The sequence below is a fragment of the Hypanus sabinus genome, chromosome 4, assembly GCF_030144855.1.
Source record: "Hypanus sabinus isolate sHypSab1 chromosome 4, sHypSab1.hap1, whole genome shotgun sequence".
In the NCBI taxonomy this organism is placed as follows: domain Eukaryota; kingdom Metazoa; phylum Chordata; class Chondrichthyes; order Myliobatiformes; family Dasyatidae; genus Hypanus; species Hypanus sabinus.
Window position 1 is genome coordinate 72,902,287 of NC_082709.1, and position 15,360 is coordinate 72,917,646.

At 39.7% G+C, this 15,360-nt stretch overlaps 2 protein-coding genes across 4 annotated transcripts in view; both read left to right on the forward strand.

Annotated features, from left to right (window-relative positions):
- The window catches only part of fam117bb (family with sequence similarity 117 member Bb), a 207,805-nt gene that overhangs the window by 149,221 nt on the left and 43,224 nt on the right, over window positions 1–15,360 (forward strand). For 2 of the 3 annotated variants that reach the window (XM_059967375.1, XM_059967377.1), the window contains one exon: window positions 13,910–14,062. In XM_059967375.1, coding sequence (XP_059823358.1) covers window positions 13,910–14,062 — 153 coding nt within the window. The remainder of the gene's footprint in view (window positions 1–13,909; window positions 14,063–15,360) is intronic. The other variant, XM_059967376.1, reaches the window with a different exon arrangement.
- LOC132392873 (general transcription factor II-I repeat domain-containing protein 2-like) lies at window positions 7,795–9,260 on the forward strand. Its single transcript, XM_059967378.1, has 2 exons — window positions 7,795–8,906; window positions 8,992–9,260. The coding sequence occupies exon 1, from the start codon at window positions 8,300–8,302 to the stop codon at window positions 8,900–8,902; it is 603 nt and encodes a 200-aa protein (XP_059823361.1). The 5' UTR covers window positions 7,795–8,299; the 3' UTR covers window positions 8,903–8,906; window positions 8,992–9,260.

Here is a 15,360-nt window from a genome sequence, read left to right on the forward strand (position 1 = left end):
AAGCGCTCTCGGTAGAAGCACTCTTCTCCAGTAACCTTTAAGCTAAGAAGCTGCCGTTGCCTCAAAAATCGATCAAACCACCCATGACTACCTTTAAATTCCACTTTTGCAAAAATGTTTTTAATTCATATGGGAAAAGTTTTTGCATGTTCCCAAACCCAAAAAATAACCTACCAAATCATACCAAATAACACATTAAAAATATACAGCTTATATAAAGTAGAAATAATGTATGTACAGTGTAGTTTCACTTACTGGAATCGGAAAAACAGCGAGTACTCTGATGATGGTGTGTTAGGCTGAGGCTGGGCTGGTGGGAGGTACAGGAGACTGGTCGCTAACGTCTTCTATGTCTGTCTGCCTCAATGTTGAAGGTCGAGGTTCGTTGTCTGCTGTGGCTGCTTGAGTATAATATAACAACGGAACACCACGCTTTGTACACCCATCAATCCACTCAAGCAATAGACTTTCCATTTTATCCATTATTGGATGCCAATTAAAAGAGACCATTTTGCTACGAGCTGAACCAATAGTAACAACAGCAGCTTTCAAGATTCTTTCTCTGTGCGTGTAAATAGTGCAAATAATGGATGCAGGCAATTTCAACGCATGGACAATGTTCTTACTTCGTTGACCATGATCAAAACGCTTAATTACGTCCAGTATACGCTAAGCGTAACACCCTTACGAGCTCTCTTAGGCTTTTCCAATACCTTAGAACTCATGCACGAACAGATGCACGAAATAAATTGAGATAAAGCACAGATGCTCACAGACACGTGTTTAAGCTATGGCGGCTAGAATGTAGTTCTGGGGGAGGAGCTTGGCTGCTTGGGGCACGCATTGCCTTTTTTCATAAAAATGAAAACACTCTTTAGCTAGTGAAAACAGTTAACTAATGTAGGTCCTTCGTAACAGCGAGCTGTCGTAAAGCAAGCATTCGGAAAATGAGGGCCACCTGTACATGATGGAGTGCACGCTGGCTGGTTGCATCAGTCTGGCATGGAGACACCAATATGTAGGATCGAAAAAGGCCGCAGATTGTTATAGAGTTAGCTAGCTCCATTGCAGGCACAACCCTCTCCACCAGCGAGGACATTTTTAAAGGGTTGTTCCTCAAGAAGGTGGCATCCATCATTGAGGATCCTCATCATCTGGTACATTCTCTCTTCTCATTACTGCTAGCAACTTATAATTATTTTTATGCCTTGCTGCCTCAAATCAACAATATCATCATGTATTGTTAGTTATAATAAATCTGTGGAATTCACTATCGCAGACAGCTGTGGAGGCCAATTTATTGGGTAGATTTAAGGCTGAGCTTTATCGTTTCTTGATTACTAAGGGCATCAAAAGTTGCAGGGAGAAAACAGGAGAATGGGGCCGATAAAAATCTCTAATAAATCATGATGGAATGGTGGAGCAGACTCAATTGGCTGACTGGCCTAATTCCACTCCTATGTCTTTAAAATTGTAGAATATAACCAAAAGAATTTTTTTTATACATTACTGGTCTGAAGATTATGATTCAGCACAGTGAACTTTACTTGCCAATTTTGGATGGCAAGATGTTTTCAGTATCAAATATGGTGTGATTTCCTTTTGAAAATCTATGTGAAAGTGTATCAACAATAAACTGTATTTCTCTGTAGATCATTAGAAGATTTTGGAATTCATGGATTGGAGTCAGTGTCAATGTCTTGAAAAATGATTGCATTTATTATAACACTGCCAATTGTATTATCAGTTATGAGATTTTTAATGGCAGTTTATGCTTTTTAATTTGGGTGATGTCAAGTTAGAATCTCTAGATTGTAACAAACTTCTACATCTGTAGTGTTGAAAGATGTATTGGTTGCATCATGATCTGGTACAGGAACATAGAAGCTGCAGAGAGCAGCAGACTTTGCCCAATAGGCCATAGGCACATTCCTTCCCACCAAAGGAGGCGACAACTATCATCAAAGACCTCCACCATCTGGGCCATACCATCTTTTTGCACATACCTATGTGCGGGAGGTAGTGTTCACCTATGTGCTGAAGTCCAACACCACTAACACACGAACAGCTACTTCCCTGAAAATACTTAAATCACTACAGTTAAACAACACTTTAAATGCTTTAAAACTACCTTGCTCTAAAAAGGACCTTTTCTGTTTTAATTGCGCTTTCTTGTAAAAAATTGTGTTTTATTTGTTTTTGTGATTGCTGCTTATATGATGTTATGTGGCGGTGGTGCTGCTGCAGATAAGTCTTTTATGACACGTCACATATGCCAATAAATTCATCTTTGACTTTGATGACACAAGGAGGTTGATAAGTTATTGATTAATAAGAGTCTCAAAGGTTACCGGGAGAAGGCAAGAGAATAGGTTGAGAGGGATAATAAATCAGGTGATGGGCTGAATGGCCTAATTCTGCTCCTAGGTCTTATTTGTAGCTGGATGCTAGAGAAAGCATTATTGAACTGGAAATGCATGTGTATGAAATTTCTTTAATATTATCTGCATTTTGGTAAACATTGCATCAAAAGAGGTTGGGGGAGGGAGCAGGAGGTTGGTAGCTAAAGTGGGAGAGCACCATTAAACTTGGGAAGGCAGGGGTAGGGGAGAATGTAAAAACAGATCACACTGATGGAAAGTTAGGGCAGATGACCTAAAATTGTTGTTACATATTTGGATTTTAAGAATTTTTCAAGGAAGCAGAAATATAAAGTCTTAAAGACTTAAGAAATAGGTAATAAGAAATGGGGCAAAATTTGGGAAGCTTTTGCTGTCACCTAGTTTGAGTTGCAAGTCTGAAGAATGCAACTGAGAGGTGTTGAAAGTTGTGTAAAAATCCTAATAGCGCATTTCACTATGTCTTGATGTACATGAAACAAATAAAGTTGAATACTTTGGGAGCTAGAATATCCATTTAGGTTGAGAAGAATGGGCTTTATTTAGAATATAAATTAGAATAACATTGCTTTTCAAAGTGGTCTTTTGCAGTAGTGCAGCTAGGATTGAACCCAAGTGTCTCACAGATCCAAACACTTGGGTTCAATCCTGACCTTGTGTTTTTATGGAGCACATTCTCCCTGTGACCACATGGGTTTTCGGTGCTCTGGTTCTCTTGCCAAGCACGTGCATGTTGATAAATTAACTGGCCCTTGTAAATTGCCTCTAGTGTACAGTTGAGTGGTAGGATCTGGGAGAAGTTGTGAAATAAAATAAAAGTTAATTTAGGATTAATGTAAATGAGAGTCAGTGGTCAACATAGACTTAATGAGCCAAATGGCCTGTTTGATCTCTGACTGTATACACAATCTCAGGCTCTTTGCAGCCAAGGAAGTAACTATTGAATTGCACTCTGTTCTAAAATGAAGAAATGGTGTTAGTCAATCCTGGATCATGCAGGTGCCATAAATCTAGTAAATAGGTGATCAGATCAGCAGTTTCTATGATAGCTGAGGGGCGAATAATATGTAGAACATCCTAAACTGTTATGTTCTTCGTCAGTTTCAAACAAAGCGATTTTTTTTTCAAGGCCTTGGTTTAACAATTAGACTTGTAGAACCTATCTGGTAATCTGTTCAACTGTTCAGGGGTTGGAGATGCAAAATGGGGTTGGGATGATTCTACCACAGTAGTGGCACCAAAAATCAAAGCATGATGTAACCATTAGAAAGTTAATACCTCTAACTCTGGAGTGCTTCCTCAATGATAGCACAAGAATGTCAATTCAGATTTTGTGTTGTGTCTGGGAATAGAATTTGTGTCCTCAATCTTTTAATTTAAAAACAATACTTGTACCAACCATGAGGTAAAATTTAAGGGAGGACATAAAGAAAAATCACTGGCAGTTCATGGAAAATTGGAAAACAGAGGAAGAAGTGTGACTGGGGAGTGTTGCAAACGTGGAGGTGAGTTGTCTTAGTGATTGACAGAAGGTGAGTTTTGAAACGGAATAGAGGAGCATGGCAGGGTTTCATCATCTGGTTTTGAATATAGTTATTTAAGTTGGAAATTGAGGTCAATGTAAAGAAAATAGGATTTATAACAAGTCTTCCTAATTTGTAGCTCGAGGGAATTCCTAGTTGTGAAACAATGTTTGAAGATGTCCAGCAGTTTGAAGATGCATTGTAAGGTTTGTAGGATATTGATGAACAAATTAAATTTGAGAGTTACACATTCTTACATCTTTGAACAAGGAAAATTCAATAGAGAATTAAAGGCAACTTCCAAGAAGCTGTATGTGATATTGCATTTTAAGCAAGGTCATCAACTTAAAATATTAACTTTGTTTTTCCCTTTGCAGATGTCTGACTTGTTGGGTATTTCCATGTATTTCACATTTCACCATTCCTATTGGGATGAAATTTATCGCATTGTCTTGACTACTAATTGTAACTTGTAATGTGCAAGTTCCATATTTTGACGTCTTGTAATTTTCTCGTTTTCCATGTTGCGTGTCAAAATCTTGGATTTTTGAGTGAGCTTCAATATTATTAGCAGATGGAAGTCAGCTGCCAATACCTGCACAGATATCTGCTTTTGAATGCAGTACTGCTTAGGCTGTTATTGCCAAGTCTTGTAACCTGTCCACGTTTCAGTATGTGCATTGTAAATTTGACATGCTGGTGCATCGCATTAGACAAAGAATGGGCGCAAGAGACCAATTTTCTGTTTAATAAAGCAGCACTGATGTGCTCCAAAATACTGAATTTATAATTAATATGTGAAAAGCTACCACAATCTGCTAAACCCTCACAGATTTTGGGTGAGGAGCAATATTAAAATGCAAAATTACTTGCAACCAATCATCTCTGATGGGTGCAGAATTTATAATGAATTTTTGCATTTGTACGGTCAGAACTGGTCTTTGGTTGCTATCTTCACCAGAGGGGAAACCACGTTATTAGTTCAGTCAAAATGTCGACAATACTCGTTTCCATAGATGCTGCCTGGGCTGCTGAGTTCCTCCAGCATTTTGTGTGTGTCGTTTGGATTTCCAGCATCTGCCGATTTACTCGTGTTTGTTATTTATTTTACTGTTTGAGGATATGGATAACAAAATGTTCATATATTTCTGTTCTTGAAATTCATTAATGGTGCTGTTGAGGTTGAATATCTTTGAAGATGACTTTTAGTGCATATTGTCCAAAAGGGCTGTTGGGAAAAAAACAAACATCCTTTGCAGCAGTCAAGGGGTTAAAATGAATCTGGCTGTTGCAAGAACTGTTTGCGATTGATTGAAGCCTTGATGGAGGAGGATGCTCATCAGACTCCAGCCAATAAAAGATCTTCTTTTCTCTGTGTCCTCAGTGGCCCTAATTCCCGCAGTGCGTGTTTTGGCTGTAGGTAAAAAGGGTTTACAGCACCTCTGCCGTGACGGCTACTGATGGAGGGGGCTGGGTTGCTTGGTCAGAAGAGAAAGTTCATGCTGTCTGCAGTCTGGCAGGCTCCATGAGGCACATGGCACTTTGTGCAGAACTAGTGAAGTAAAACAGCTAATAAAAAGGGTCATTTGAAATGCAGAGCACATTTTCTATAAAAGCCACAAAAACTTGGATCATCATTGATATGTAAATGGAGGTTTATTGACCAGAGGACTCCATGCTGCAGGAGAGAGGTGCGCCAGCCAGGCTATTTACATCTCTGGAATGTGCGGATGTTCATATTGTCAGAGGACTCGCCAGAAGGCTGTGAAATTTATCATTTGCAATGGCTGCAAGCAGGTTAATGCAGGAGGTGAGGGAATTGCTATTAGACAAGAAATTGGAAATATTTGTAAAGAATCTTGGATTGAGGAGGAGAAGGTGTTACTGGGGAAATTACATGTAACTGGTTAAGATATTTGCATGCTGCTAATAACATTATCCTTAATGCATTTCATGTTTTGAGTATTAGGGAAATGTATTTTATATTTCAAAATTTTTGTTGCACTGTTTTTTGAAGATTGGGGAAGAAATTGTTTAATCTACATAATTGATTCATGTAATAGTAATTTAGAATTATTAAGTTAAATGAATTTTGATCTAAGAAATACAAATGTTTTTAGCTGTCAAATGTGATATTTTTTCAGAGAGAGTATTGAAGGACAATGTAGAAGCATTTCTATCACAATGTGATGTATTTCTGATGTGGCTGATTGTTTTGAACAGGTCATTCTTTAAGGTCTTGATTGGTTGTTTGAGATTATCTAATTTTTTTTGTACAAGCAACCAGTTTACAATTCACATGATGGTTTGATTGTAGGCAAGGGTTATAAAGAATCAAATGTTGTAATTACAATTTTGGGACAAAAACATTTTTACTTAAGTGCTTGGTTTTTTGAAATTTCTGTTGTGTCTAGAATTGTATGATGCCAATTGCAATATTTCACGTTTGCTGTTTATCGGCTTCCCATTACACAAGGCATTTCATGGTCAAGAAACCAAGGCATAGTTTTGCTGGAGATAGATTAACTACTATGAGATGGAATTGATTCCCCTATTCAAATCGTGCTATTACAGGTGTAAATTTATATCCTATTATTCTGGTGCTACTGCTTTGAATGAAACACATGAGGACCTCTCGTTTTTGTTAAAATGTGCATAAATGTGAGATGCTGAAAACATCACACCGGGAAAGAACTGTAAAAATATAAACAGAAATATTTAGCACTTACACACAATCCATTCAAAGAGAAATGGAATTGACATTTTAGCTCTACTGGTGTTGACCGAACGGCTGTTTCTAGCATTTTATCCTATTATTTAAGGTTTCTGCATTCTGTTTTTGCCTGAACCTGAAGAATAAATGCAGGTGGCCATGTGACTTTCCAGTAAATCAAAGGAGAAATCCACTATAGTGTGTAGTTCATTACATCCCATTTCATCAAAGCTTTAGCAATCAGGAAACACAATATTCTGATGCGACCCAGCACCATTCACAAACGAGAAAATCTGCAGATGCTGGAAATCCAAGCAACGCACACAAAATGCTGGAGGAACTCAGCAGGCCGGGCAGAATCTATGGAAAAGATTACAGTCAACATTTTGGGCCGAGACCCTTCGCAGGTCTGGGGTCAGGGTCTCAGCCCGAAACATCGACTGTACTTCTTTTCCATTCATGCTGCCTGGCCTGCTGAATTCCTCCAGTATTTTGTGCATGTTTCACCCAGCACCATCATTGTCTTCCCGTAACCTATTCGGCTGTCATTTTGTTGGCATGACATCAGGTGCTGGATGAATAAAGATAAATATAGGAAAGTCCAAATCATATAGTACTGATATAAATCAGGAAAAAAGTTCAGCTAAGGGCAATCTGAATTGAACACCCAGTGCTGGAAAAACCTGTGAGCCATTTGCAGAAAGAACAAGCGAGTGTTCCAGGTCCGAACCTTTGTCAGGACTGGGAAAGAGAGAAGGACGAGTTTGTTTTCAGTAGAAGAGTTGGGTGAAGGAGGTGACATACAAAGGGGAATGTCTGTGCTGGGTGAGTTGAAATGGCTTAATGATGATAGCTATCAGCTCGTTAAGATGCAATATGTTGTTAATGGTAAATCTGTGAGAAGCAAATGAGGAATCCATCACAAGCCATGACTAGATAGCTAAGAATGGACGAAGACAAGTATGATCAAATTCTCCTGTTGCAAAATGGTGGCATAACAATGGAGGACATCAGTATATTCAACATGTAAGACCATAAGACATGCATAGGAGCAGAATAAGGCCATTCGACTCATTGAGTCTGCTTTTGGTCGATTCCATCTTGGTTGATTTAAAAACAGAAAACCTACAGCACAATACAGGCCCTTAGGCCGGGGGTCGGCAACCTGCAGCTCCCGAGCCATTTGTGGCTCTTTCACCTCTGTGCTGCGGCTCCCTGTGGCTTTGGGAAATAATTGGTCAGTATTTAATTAAAATGTATTTTATGTTAGTTTGTTAGCTTTTGAAATGTAATTATGGTGATCTTGTACAACCTAAGTGTAGCGACACATTTCCTGCCACATCCGAAACGGCTCACAATTAGCCAGCATTCCGGCTAAGGGAGATAGCCTACGGGGGGTTGTGAGTACGCGTCTTTTGCAGCATCTGCGTCCATGGGGGCTGGGTTGAGGGAGGCTTAAAAGCAAGGCTGTTTAGTTCGAATAAAGCTATCTTTGACTGCAGTTTACTGACACCGCTACAACGTGTTTTTATCGCTGGCTGTCCAGACGGAAGGTGCTGAAACGCTTTGTCGCGTGTCTGGAAGAAGTGAAAACTTTCCTGGGCAGCAAAGGGCTCACCTTTCCTGAGCTGGAACAGCCAGAGTGGCTGGAAAAGCTACACTTCATGGTAGACATGACAGCGCACCTGAACACGCTGAACACAGCTCTTCAGGGGAAAGGACGTACAGCCCTGCACATGTTGGAGGATGTTTTGGCATTCGAGCGCAAGTTGACAGTGCTTGCCAGAGATTTACAGAAAGGCACTTTGTCTCACTTCCCCAATTTGAGAGAGTTCAAACAAGGTCACGACATGATAATTTCAGAGTATTTACATTCTGCAATCATCGCAATGCAAACATCGTTTGGGAAACGCTTCTGTGAGTTCAGAGAGGAAAAAAACACATTATCCTTCCCGGTCACTCCCTTAAGCATCGATCCTTCCCTACTGAATACGACTGCATTGGCAGGTGTGAGTCAACCTGATCTTGAGATGGAACTGGCCGACATAGCCGACAAAGACATATGGGTGTCCAAGTTTAGACGCTTGACAGCAGACCTTGAAGATGTTGCCCGTCAGAAGGCCGTTCTTGCTCAGAAACACAAATGGAGTGATATTGAAAACCTCACAGATGACAGCTTGCGATCCTGTGTAAAGATGAAGGTGACATCATACAGCCCTGATGTGCAGACGCTGTGCGCTGAGGTCCAGGAGCAGAAATCCCATTAACCAAGTATGATAAATATTTTAATTGCCTATTATTTTACTTATATTCATATTTTTTCATTGTTCAGTGAAATAGTCCTTTCATTTTTCAGGATGACAGCTGGCTGACGTTATTTTTGGTTTGCTGCTGGCGGAAAATTTAAGTTCGGCGTTTTTCATAAATACAAGAAGGACTCAAATAGACATTGAATATTTTACTTAAAAGTAACTTTCAACCCAACGTCTTTTTTTCGGAGTTCAAAATGTTTTTGTTGCATGCAGAAATGTAATTTCGTTTTCTCTGCAGGAGTTCATCAATTTCATAAATGCAACACATTATAGTTTGTTTATACGTAGCATAAAGGCAAAAAAAACGTTGTATGCAGTGTTATTTCATTTTAAATGTCAAACGGGTTTTGCGGCTCCCAGTGTTTTCTTTTCTGTGGGAAACGGGTCCAAGTGGCTCTTTCAGTGGTAAAGGTTGCTGACCCCTGCCTTAGGCCAACACGTCCCTACCTTAGAAATTACCAGGCTTACCTATATCCCTCTATTTTACTAAGCTCCATTTTATTATCCTTCTCAACCCCATTCCCTTCCCTTCCCTTCTCCTTGTAACCTTTGATGCCCTTATTAATCAAGGACCAATATGAACTTTATTAAGATTATATTGAAGCTTTGGAAACAGCCAGGAAAAATGTTCAGCATTTGTTGCAATCACAAAAGGTATCATTAATAATATTAAGAGTATAATATTACTGCAGCACAGAAACAGACCCTTTGGCCCATCCACTCTGTGCTGAACTTATTAACATTAATAGCCTCGTTGATATTGCTTCAAGTATCAAAACATGAATATATGCATAAATTTGGAAGGTAACTGTGCATTCAAGGAAATAAACAAAATATTTAGAACACATTGGTTTTGAATGGAGAAGCTAACAAAAGTAGAATGTTTGAGGCCATTTGGCCCATTGAGTCTATAATAGCTTTAAGACTAATCCTATCACTTTCATTCCCCTACATTCACTATAGCCAATTTTTCTACCAGTTACATTTTTCCAGTAATTTCTCGCACCTTGGTGCAGTTTACCTATAAGTGCATTGTTGGGATAAGGGAGGTGACTGAAACTTCCAGGGGAAACCTGTGCAGTCACCAAGAATATGCAAGCTCCACACAGCAGTGGCAGTTCGGATTGAATGCAGGTCACTGGAGCTGTGAGGCAGCAGCACAATATACTATTCCAACAGAACATTACTGACTGGTTACTGTTCGACTAATTTGAATTCTCACAAAAAATTACTCTTTGAGGAATCAATTTAGGAAACCTTCTCTTCCTCTTCTGAAAATGTGGGGCAATCCCTCATCATGCGCTGTAAAAATGATGTGCCCAACTTATTTTAGACTGATAAGTAATGAACTTATCACCATTCTGTCCCCTCACTGGCAGAGCAGATTAGAGGCACTATTGCAGGGTGGAGTGAACAGTTACACAATTCCATATTAATTTATCAATTCCAAATTAAGTCTGACCATAAGATATATTGTAAAACAAAATGAGATAAGAACTGAATCCCTACGTTAAGGCATGAGAGCCCTTAGTATTTAATTGATTTTATTACTTACATCCTTCGTATGCATGAGGAGTAAAAATCTTAACGTTAGATCTCCATCTCAATGTGCAGTGTGCAATTTATGCTAATTTATAATAAATAGTATGTACAACAGGACAGTCAGTATAACACAGAAATACAGTTGTCTCAGTATGAATTAATCAGTCTGATGGCCTGATGGAGACTTTTGGTCCTGGCTTTTATGCTGCAGTACCATTTCCCAGATAGTAGCAGCTGGAACCATTTGTGGTTGGGGTGACTTGGGTCCCCAATGATCCTCCAGGCCCATTTACCCTTTTTTGTAAATGTCCTGAATAGCGGGAAGTTCACATCTACAGATGTGCTGGGCTGTCCGCACCACTCTCTACAGAGTCCTGTAATTGAGGGAAGTACAGTTCCGATACCAAGCAGTGATGCAACCAGTCAGGATGCTCTTAATTGTGTTCCTTTAGAAAGTTCTTAGGATTTGGTGGCCCATACCAAACTTCTTTAACCATCTGAGGTGAATGAGGCACTGTTGTGCCTTTTTCACCACACAACTTGTATGTATAGACCACGTGAGATCCTCGGTGATGTTTATGCCAAGGAATTTAAAGTTGTTTACCTTCTCAACCCCCCCCCCCCCACCCCAGCCCATCCATTGATATCAATAGGGGTTAGCCTGTCTCCATTTCTCCTGTAGTCCACAACCAGCTCCTTTGTTTTTGTGACATTGAGGTATTAAGGAACCCATGTGAAATGATGCTTGGTGTAAGGGATTGGTGATGGCAGTGTTAAAGATTCCTGCATCTAGAGAACAAAGGAACATCACTACAGAGTAACACACAAAATGCTGGAGGAACTCAGTAGATGTATTAAGAACCGTTTTTTTTGTGGCCGAGATCCTTCATTAGGGGCGAAACAGGTCATTACTGATGAAAGAGCTGAAAAGTATCAAATCTTCAATGCTGTCCCGAGAAGTTATCACAAGAGGGCACAGTTTTAAGGTGCTTGGAAGTAGGTGCAGAGGAGATATCAGGGTTAAATTTTTTTATGCAGAGAGTGGTGAGTGTGTGGAATGGCTGCTGGCGACAGTGGTGGAGGCGGATATGATAGGGTCTTTTAAGAGACTCCTGGATTGGTACATGGAGCTTAGAAAAATAGAGGGCTATGGGTAACCCTAGGTAATTTCTAATGTAAGTACATGTTTGGCCCAGGATTGTGGGCTGAAGGGCCTGTATTGTGCTATAGGTTTTCTAAGTTCTATGTTCTACTACAGGAGTTCTTGGGACAGCATCAAAGGCTTAACTATTTTCAGCTCATGCAGAGGTGATAACCTTGCTCTGCCCTGCTTTGCAGCAGGAGGTTTTGTTGGAATGTGAGTATTATTAAAAGTAAGTTAATACTAATCGGGAAGCTGTGGGTAGCAAGAGGCGGGATTTGGGGTTGGTGGAGTCTTTACTTCTGCTCTTTTTACTCCCAGTATGCATTGTATATTGTTCCTCCATCCATGCACACGAGGTACCTGGAAGCCTCTGTATTGTAAATATCATTTGCCGTCCCAGATAAAGATGCTGTTTTGGCCATCAAGTTGTCAAGTAGTTTTTTTGTAAAGTAGAAGTTACCACAGTTTTCTCTATTTGTAATTGCTCAAATAATGCCCATGAGCAGCAAAATGTCAAGCATCCCGGTATGGAGTTACACCTCATGATAAACACTAATTGAGTCAAGTGCCATCTCAGCAGAAGAAAGGATACCTGCTACTGTGTGACATTACATCAATTAATTCTCACACCAGCATAAAAATGGGTTTAAATTATCATTATTATAATTAATGTGATGTGAGAAACAACTGAAAGTTAAACTGCGGAAACTGCTTATGGTCTGGCTCTAATTTAGACTGGCTGGAGAGGTGGATAAATTTGATGAGAATGGATCAGGGTGTCACAATGCTTGTGACTGGGACAAGACAATGCTTGTAGTCAGAGTGCTTGGGTTGTCAGAGTGCTTGGGTTGTACCAACTCTGCCCCTGTGCTCTAAATTTTTAAACAAAGATAGGTTTGCATATTAACACACAAGTGCTGGAGGAACTCAACAGGTCAGGCATTATCAATGGAGGGGAATAAAAAGTCAACGTTTCAGGCCAAGACCCTTCATCAGCACTAGAAAGGAAGGGGGAGGAAACTAGAATAAGGTGGTGAGGGTAGGGGAAGGAATACAAGCTGGCAGGTGAGGGGGGAGGTGGGTGGGTGGAGCAGAGGAATGAAGTGCGAGATTGGGAAGTGATGAGTGGAAAAGGTAAAGGACTGAAGAAGAAGGAATCTGATAAAGGAGGATGGGAACCTGAAGGAGGTGATAGGCAGGTGAGGAGAATAGAAGGGGTAAGAGTGAAGCTAGAATGGGGAATGCAAAAAGAGAAGGGGGAGGTGTGAGAAATTACTGATGCATACAAGGTAAAGTTGTGTGGCTTTGATAAAGTACATGGCTCATCTGTTTAACTTGCTGAGATGCAAGAAATCTTAGTTTCTTTGTAAAAAGCTATATACCTTTTTAAAAAATCATCCCATCAGGTCGGAGGCTACCCAAACAGAATAGGAGGTGTTGCACCTCCAACCTGAGAGTAGTCTCATCGTGGCTGTAGAGAAAGCCATGGACTGACATGCTGGAATGGGAATGTGGAGTGGAATTGAAATGGTTGGTAAATCCTTCCTATTGTAAGCGGAGTGAAGCTCATTGACAGTGCGGTCCCCCAATCTACGTCGGGTCTTACTGATGTAGAGGATGCCGCACTGGATACAGTAGGTGACCCCAACAGACTTGCATAAAACCTGCTTTCCTCCAGCATTTTGGGTATGCTACTTTTTGTTTCCAGCATCTACAGAATTTCTTGGTTTATAGCTATGCATAGTGAAGGGTTGAGAGATGTTTGATCGGTGGAAGTCAATATCAGTGGCAGGTGGTCAAGCTTGACCCATATCTGTTGATGATGTAATTGGTGGTCCTTGGGGTACTTGTCAGAGAGTTAATACAGAATAGTAATGGAAAAGATAGACGAGAAGTCAAATGCATGCAATGGTACGGGGGATTGAAAAGTAACACCAAATATAGCCAAAGGACCTCCCACCAAGTAGGAGGTGGGAATGATACAAGATTAGGTTCTTTGTACCACAAGTGGAATGTATACAAAGCTAGACAAAGGATGGTGTGTGGGTGAATGAACTGTAGAGGTCAGGAAAATATATGTAAGCACATTTTAAAGTACTAGTTAAAGTATTAATGTTTGGATGTGGTTAACTTATTAACCAAACATTTACCAGTTGGTCATTATAAACAAGATGTTGCATTTTGTGTTTTATTTTTACTAATTTTATATTTATTAATTTGCAAAGTGAAGTTTCCTCTTTATTGATGTATCATTACATCTCTCTTTTATTTTGTAGGCACCCATTCCAAAGACTATTTTGATTCCAGTAACAATTCCTATTTCAAAGTCGAGTGTTCCTCGTTTCCGCAACAGTGTTGAGGGTCTTAACCAAGAGATTGAAAGGATTATCATCAAGGAAAGTGGGGACAAAGAGGAGCAGGTGATGGTTGTAAGTATTTTTGTCCGGAGTGCCCTCTGCTGGTGAAGTGTCCTTATTCAGAATGAGTAAATGCATAGTACATCATTATTTAGTACGTAAATCATAATTTTGCTTTGTTGGTAAAATATTCAGATCTGTTCAAGCACCACTCTTTTCCTTGGCTCAAGATGAATTGGTACAGAGTCAGTTGTTTTCCTGAGCTTTGTCCAGGCAGAATAACACTGAAAGATCGGGGACTGAAGTTTAACTTAATTTGCCTGGTTTTCATACAATTCTAAGGTATTAAAAGCACTCCCAAAATTAGATCATAGAATCAAATAATCACGTGTTATCTTTCAGTTTATTATGTCAGTTTTTTTGTGTGTGTATATATGTAGTGGTTTTGAAAGATGTATATCTCCAGACTAAGGAGCTTAGAATTGACGACAGTTAAACTATTGTGTTTAATTCAATGTGTCTTCTCTGAACTCTAATAATGAACTTAATCACCATTGACAATATCTTTTAAATTTCTAAATTAACAACTTCCAAAGTTCAAAGTAAAATTATTATCAAAGTACATGCATGCCATTATATACAACCCTGGGATTTGTTTTCTTGCAGGCACACTCAGTAAATCCAAAGAACACAATCGAATCATTGAAAGACTGCACCCAACATGACAGACAAGCAACCAATATGCAAAAGACAACAAACTGTGCAAACACACAAAAAAATAAGCAATATAGTCGGCCCTCCTTATCCGCGAGTTCCGCATGTGCGAATTCAACTAACTGCGAAGCGGGAAAACATGGAAGTTCTCTTTCCAGCACTCGTGTTCATCTCATGTCTCGTTCGTTTGCTACTTTATTTCTGTGAGAAAATGGCTCTTAAAAAGCAATTACGTGGTCAAAGCAATTCCTCAAGAGGGAACGTAAAGTGTTATTTCTCACCATGAAATTAGAAATATTAGATCTTTTGAAAAGTGGCATGTCACATTCCAAAGTAGGCCGTAAAGTTGGTAAGAACTAATCGAGCATTCGCACAATAAAGCAGAAAGAAGCTGAAATTCATGGAAGTGTTAGTGCTAGGGATGGCTGGCTTTCTATGTAAACCGCTAAAGCCTCAAGAACTTAAAGATCACAGGAGAATCGAGATCAGCTGATGCCGAGGCGGCATCAGCATTCCCAGAAGAGCTACAATGGTTGCATCTGTACTGAACATGTACAGACTTTTTTCTTGTCATTATTCCCTAAACAATACAGTATAACAACTATTTACATAGCATTTACATTAGTGGTCCCCAACCACCAGGCCGTGATATGAGT

Bases quoted from the DNA above. Each gene is read 5' to 3' on its own strand.
- LOC132392873 (XM_059967378.1), top strand. From the start codon at position 8,300: ATGGTAGACATGACAGCGCACCTGAACACGCTGAACACAGCTCTTCAG.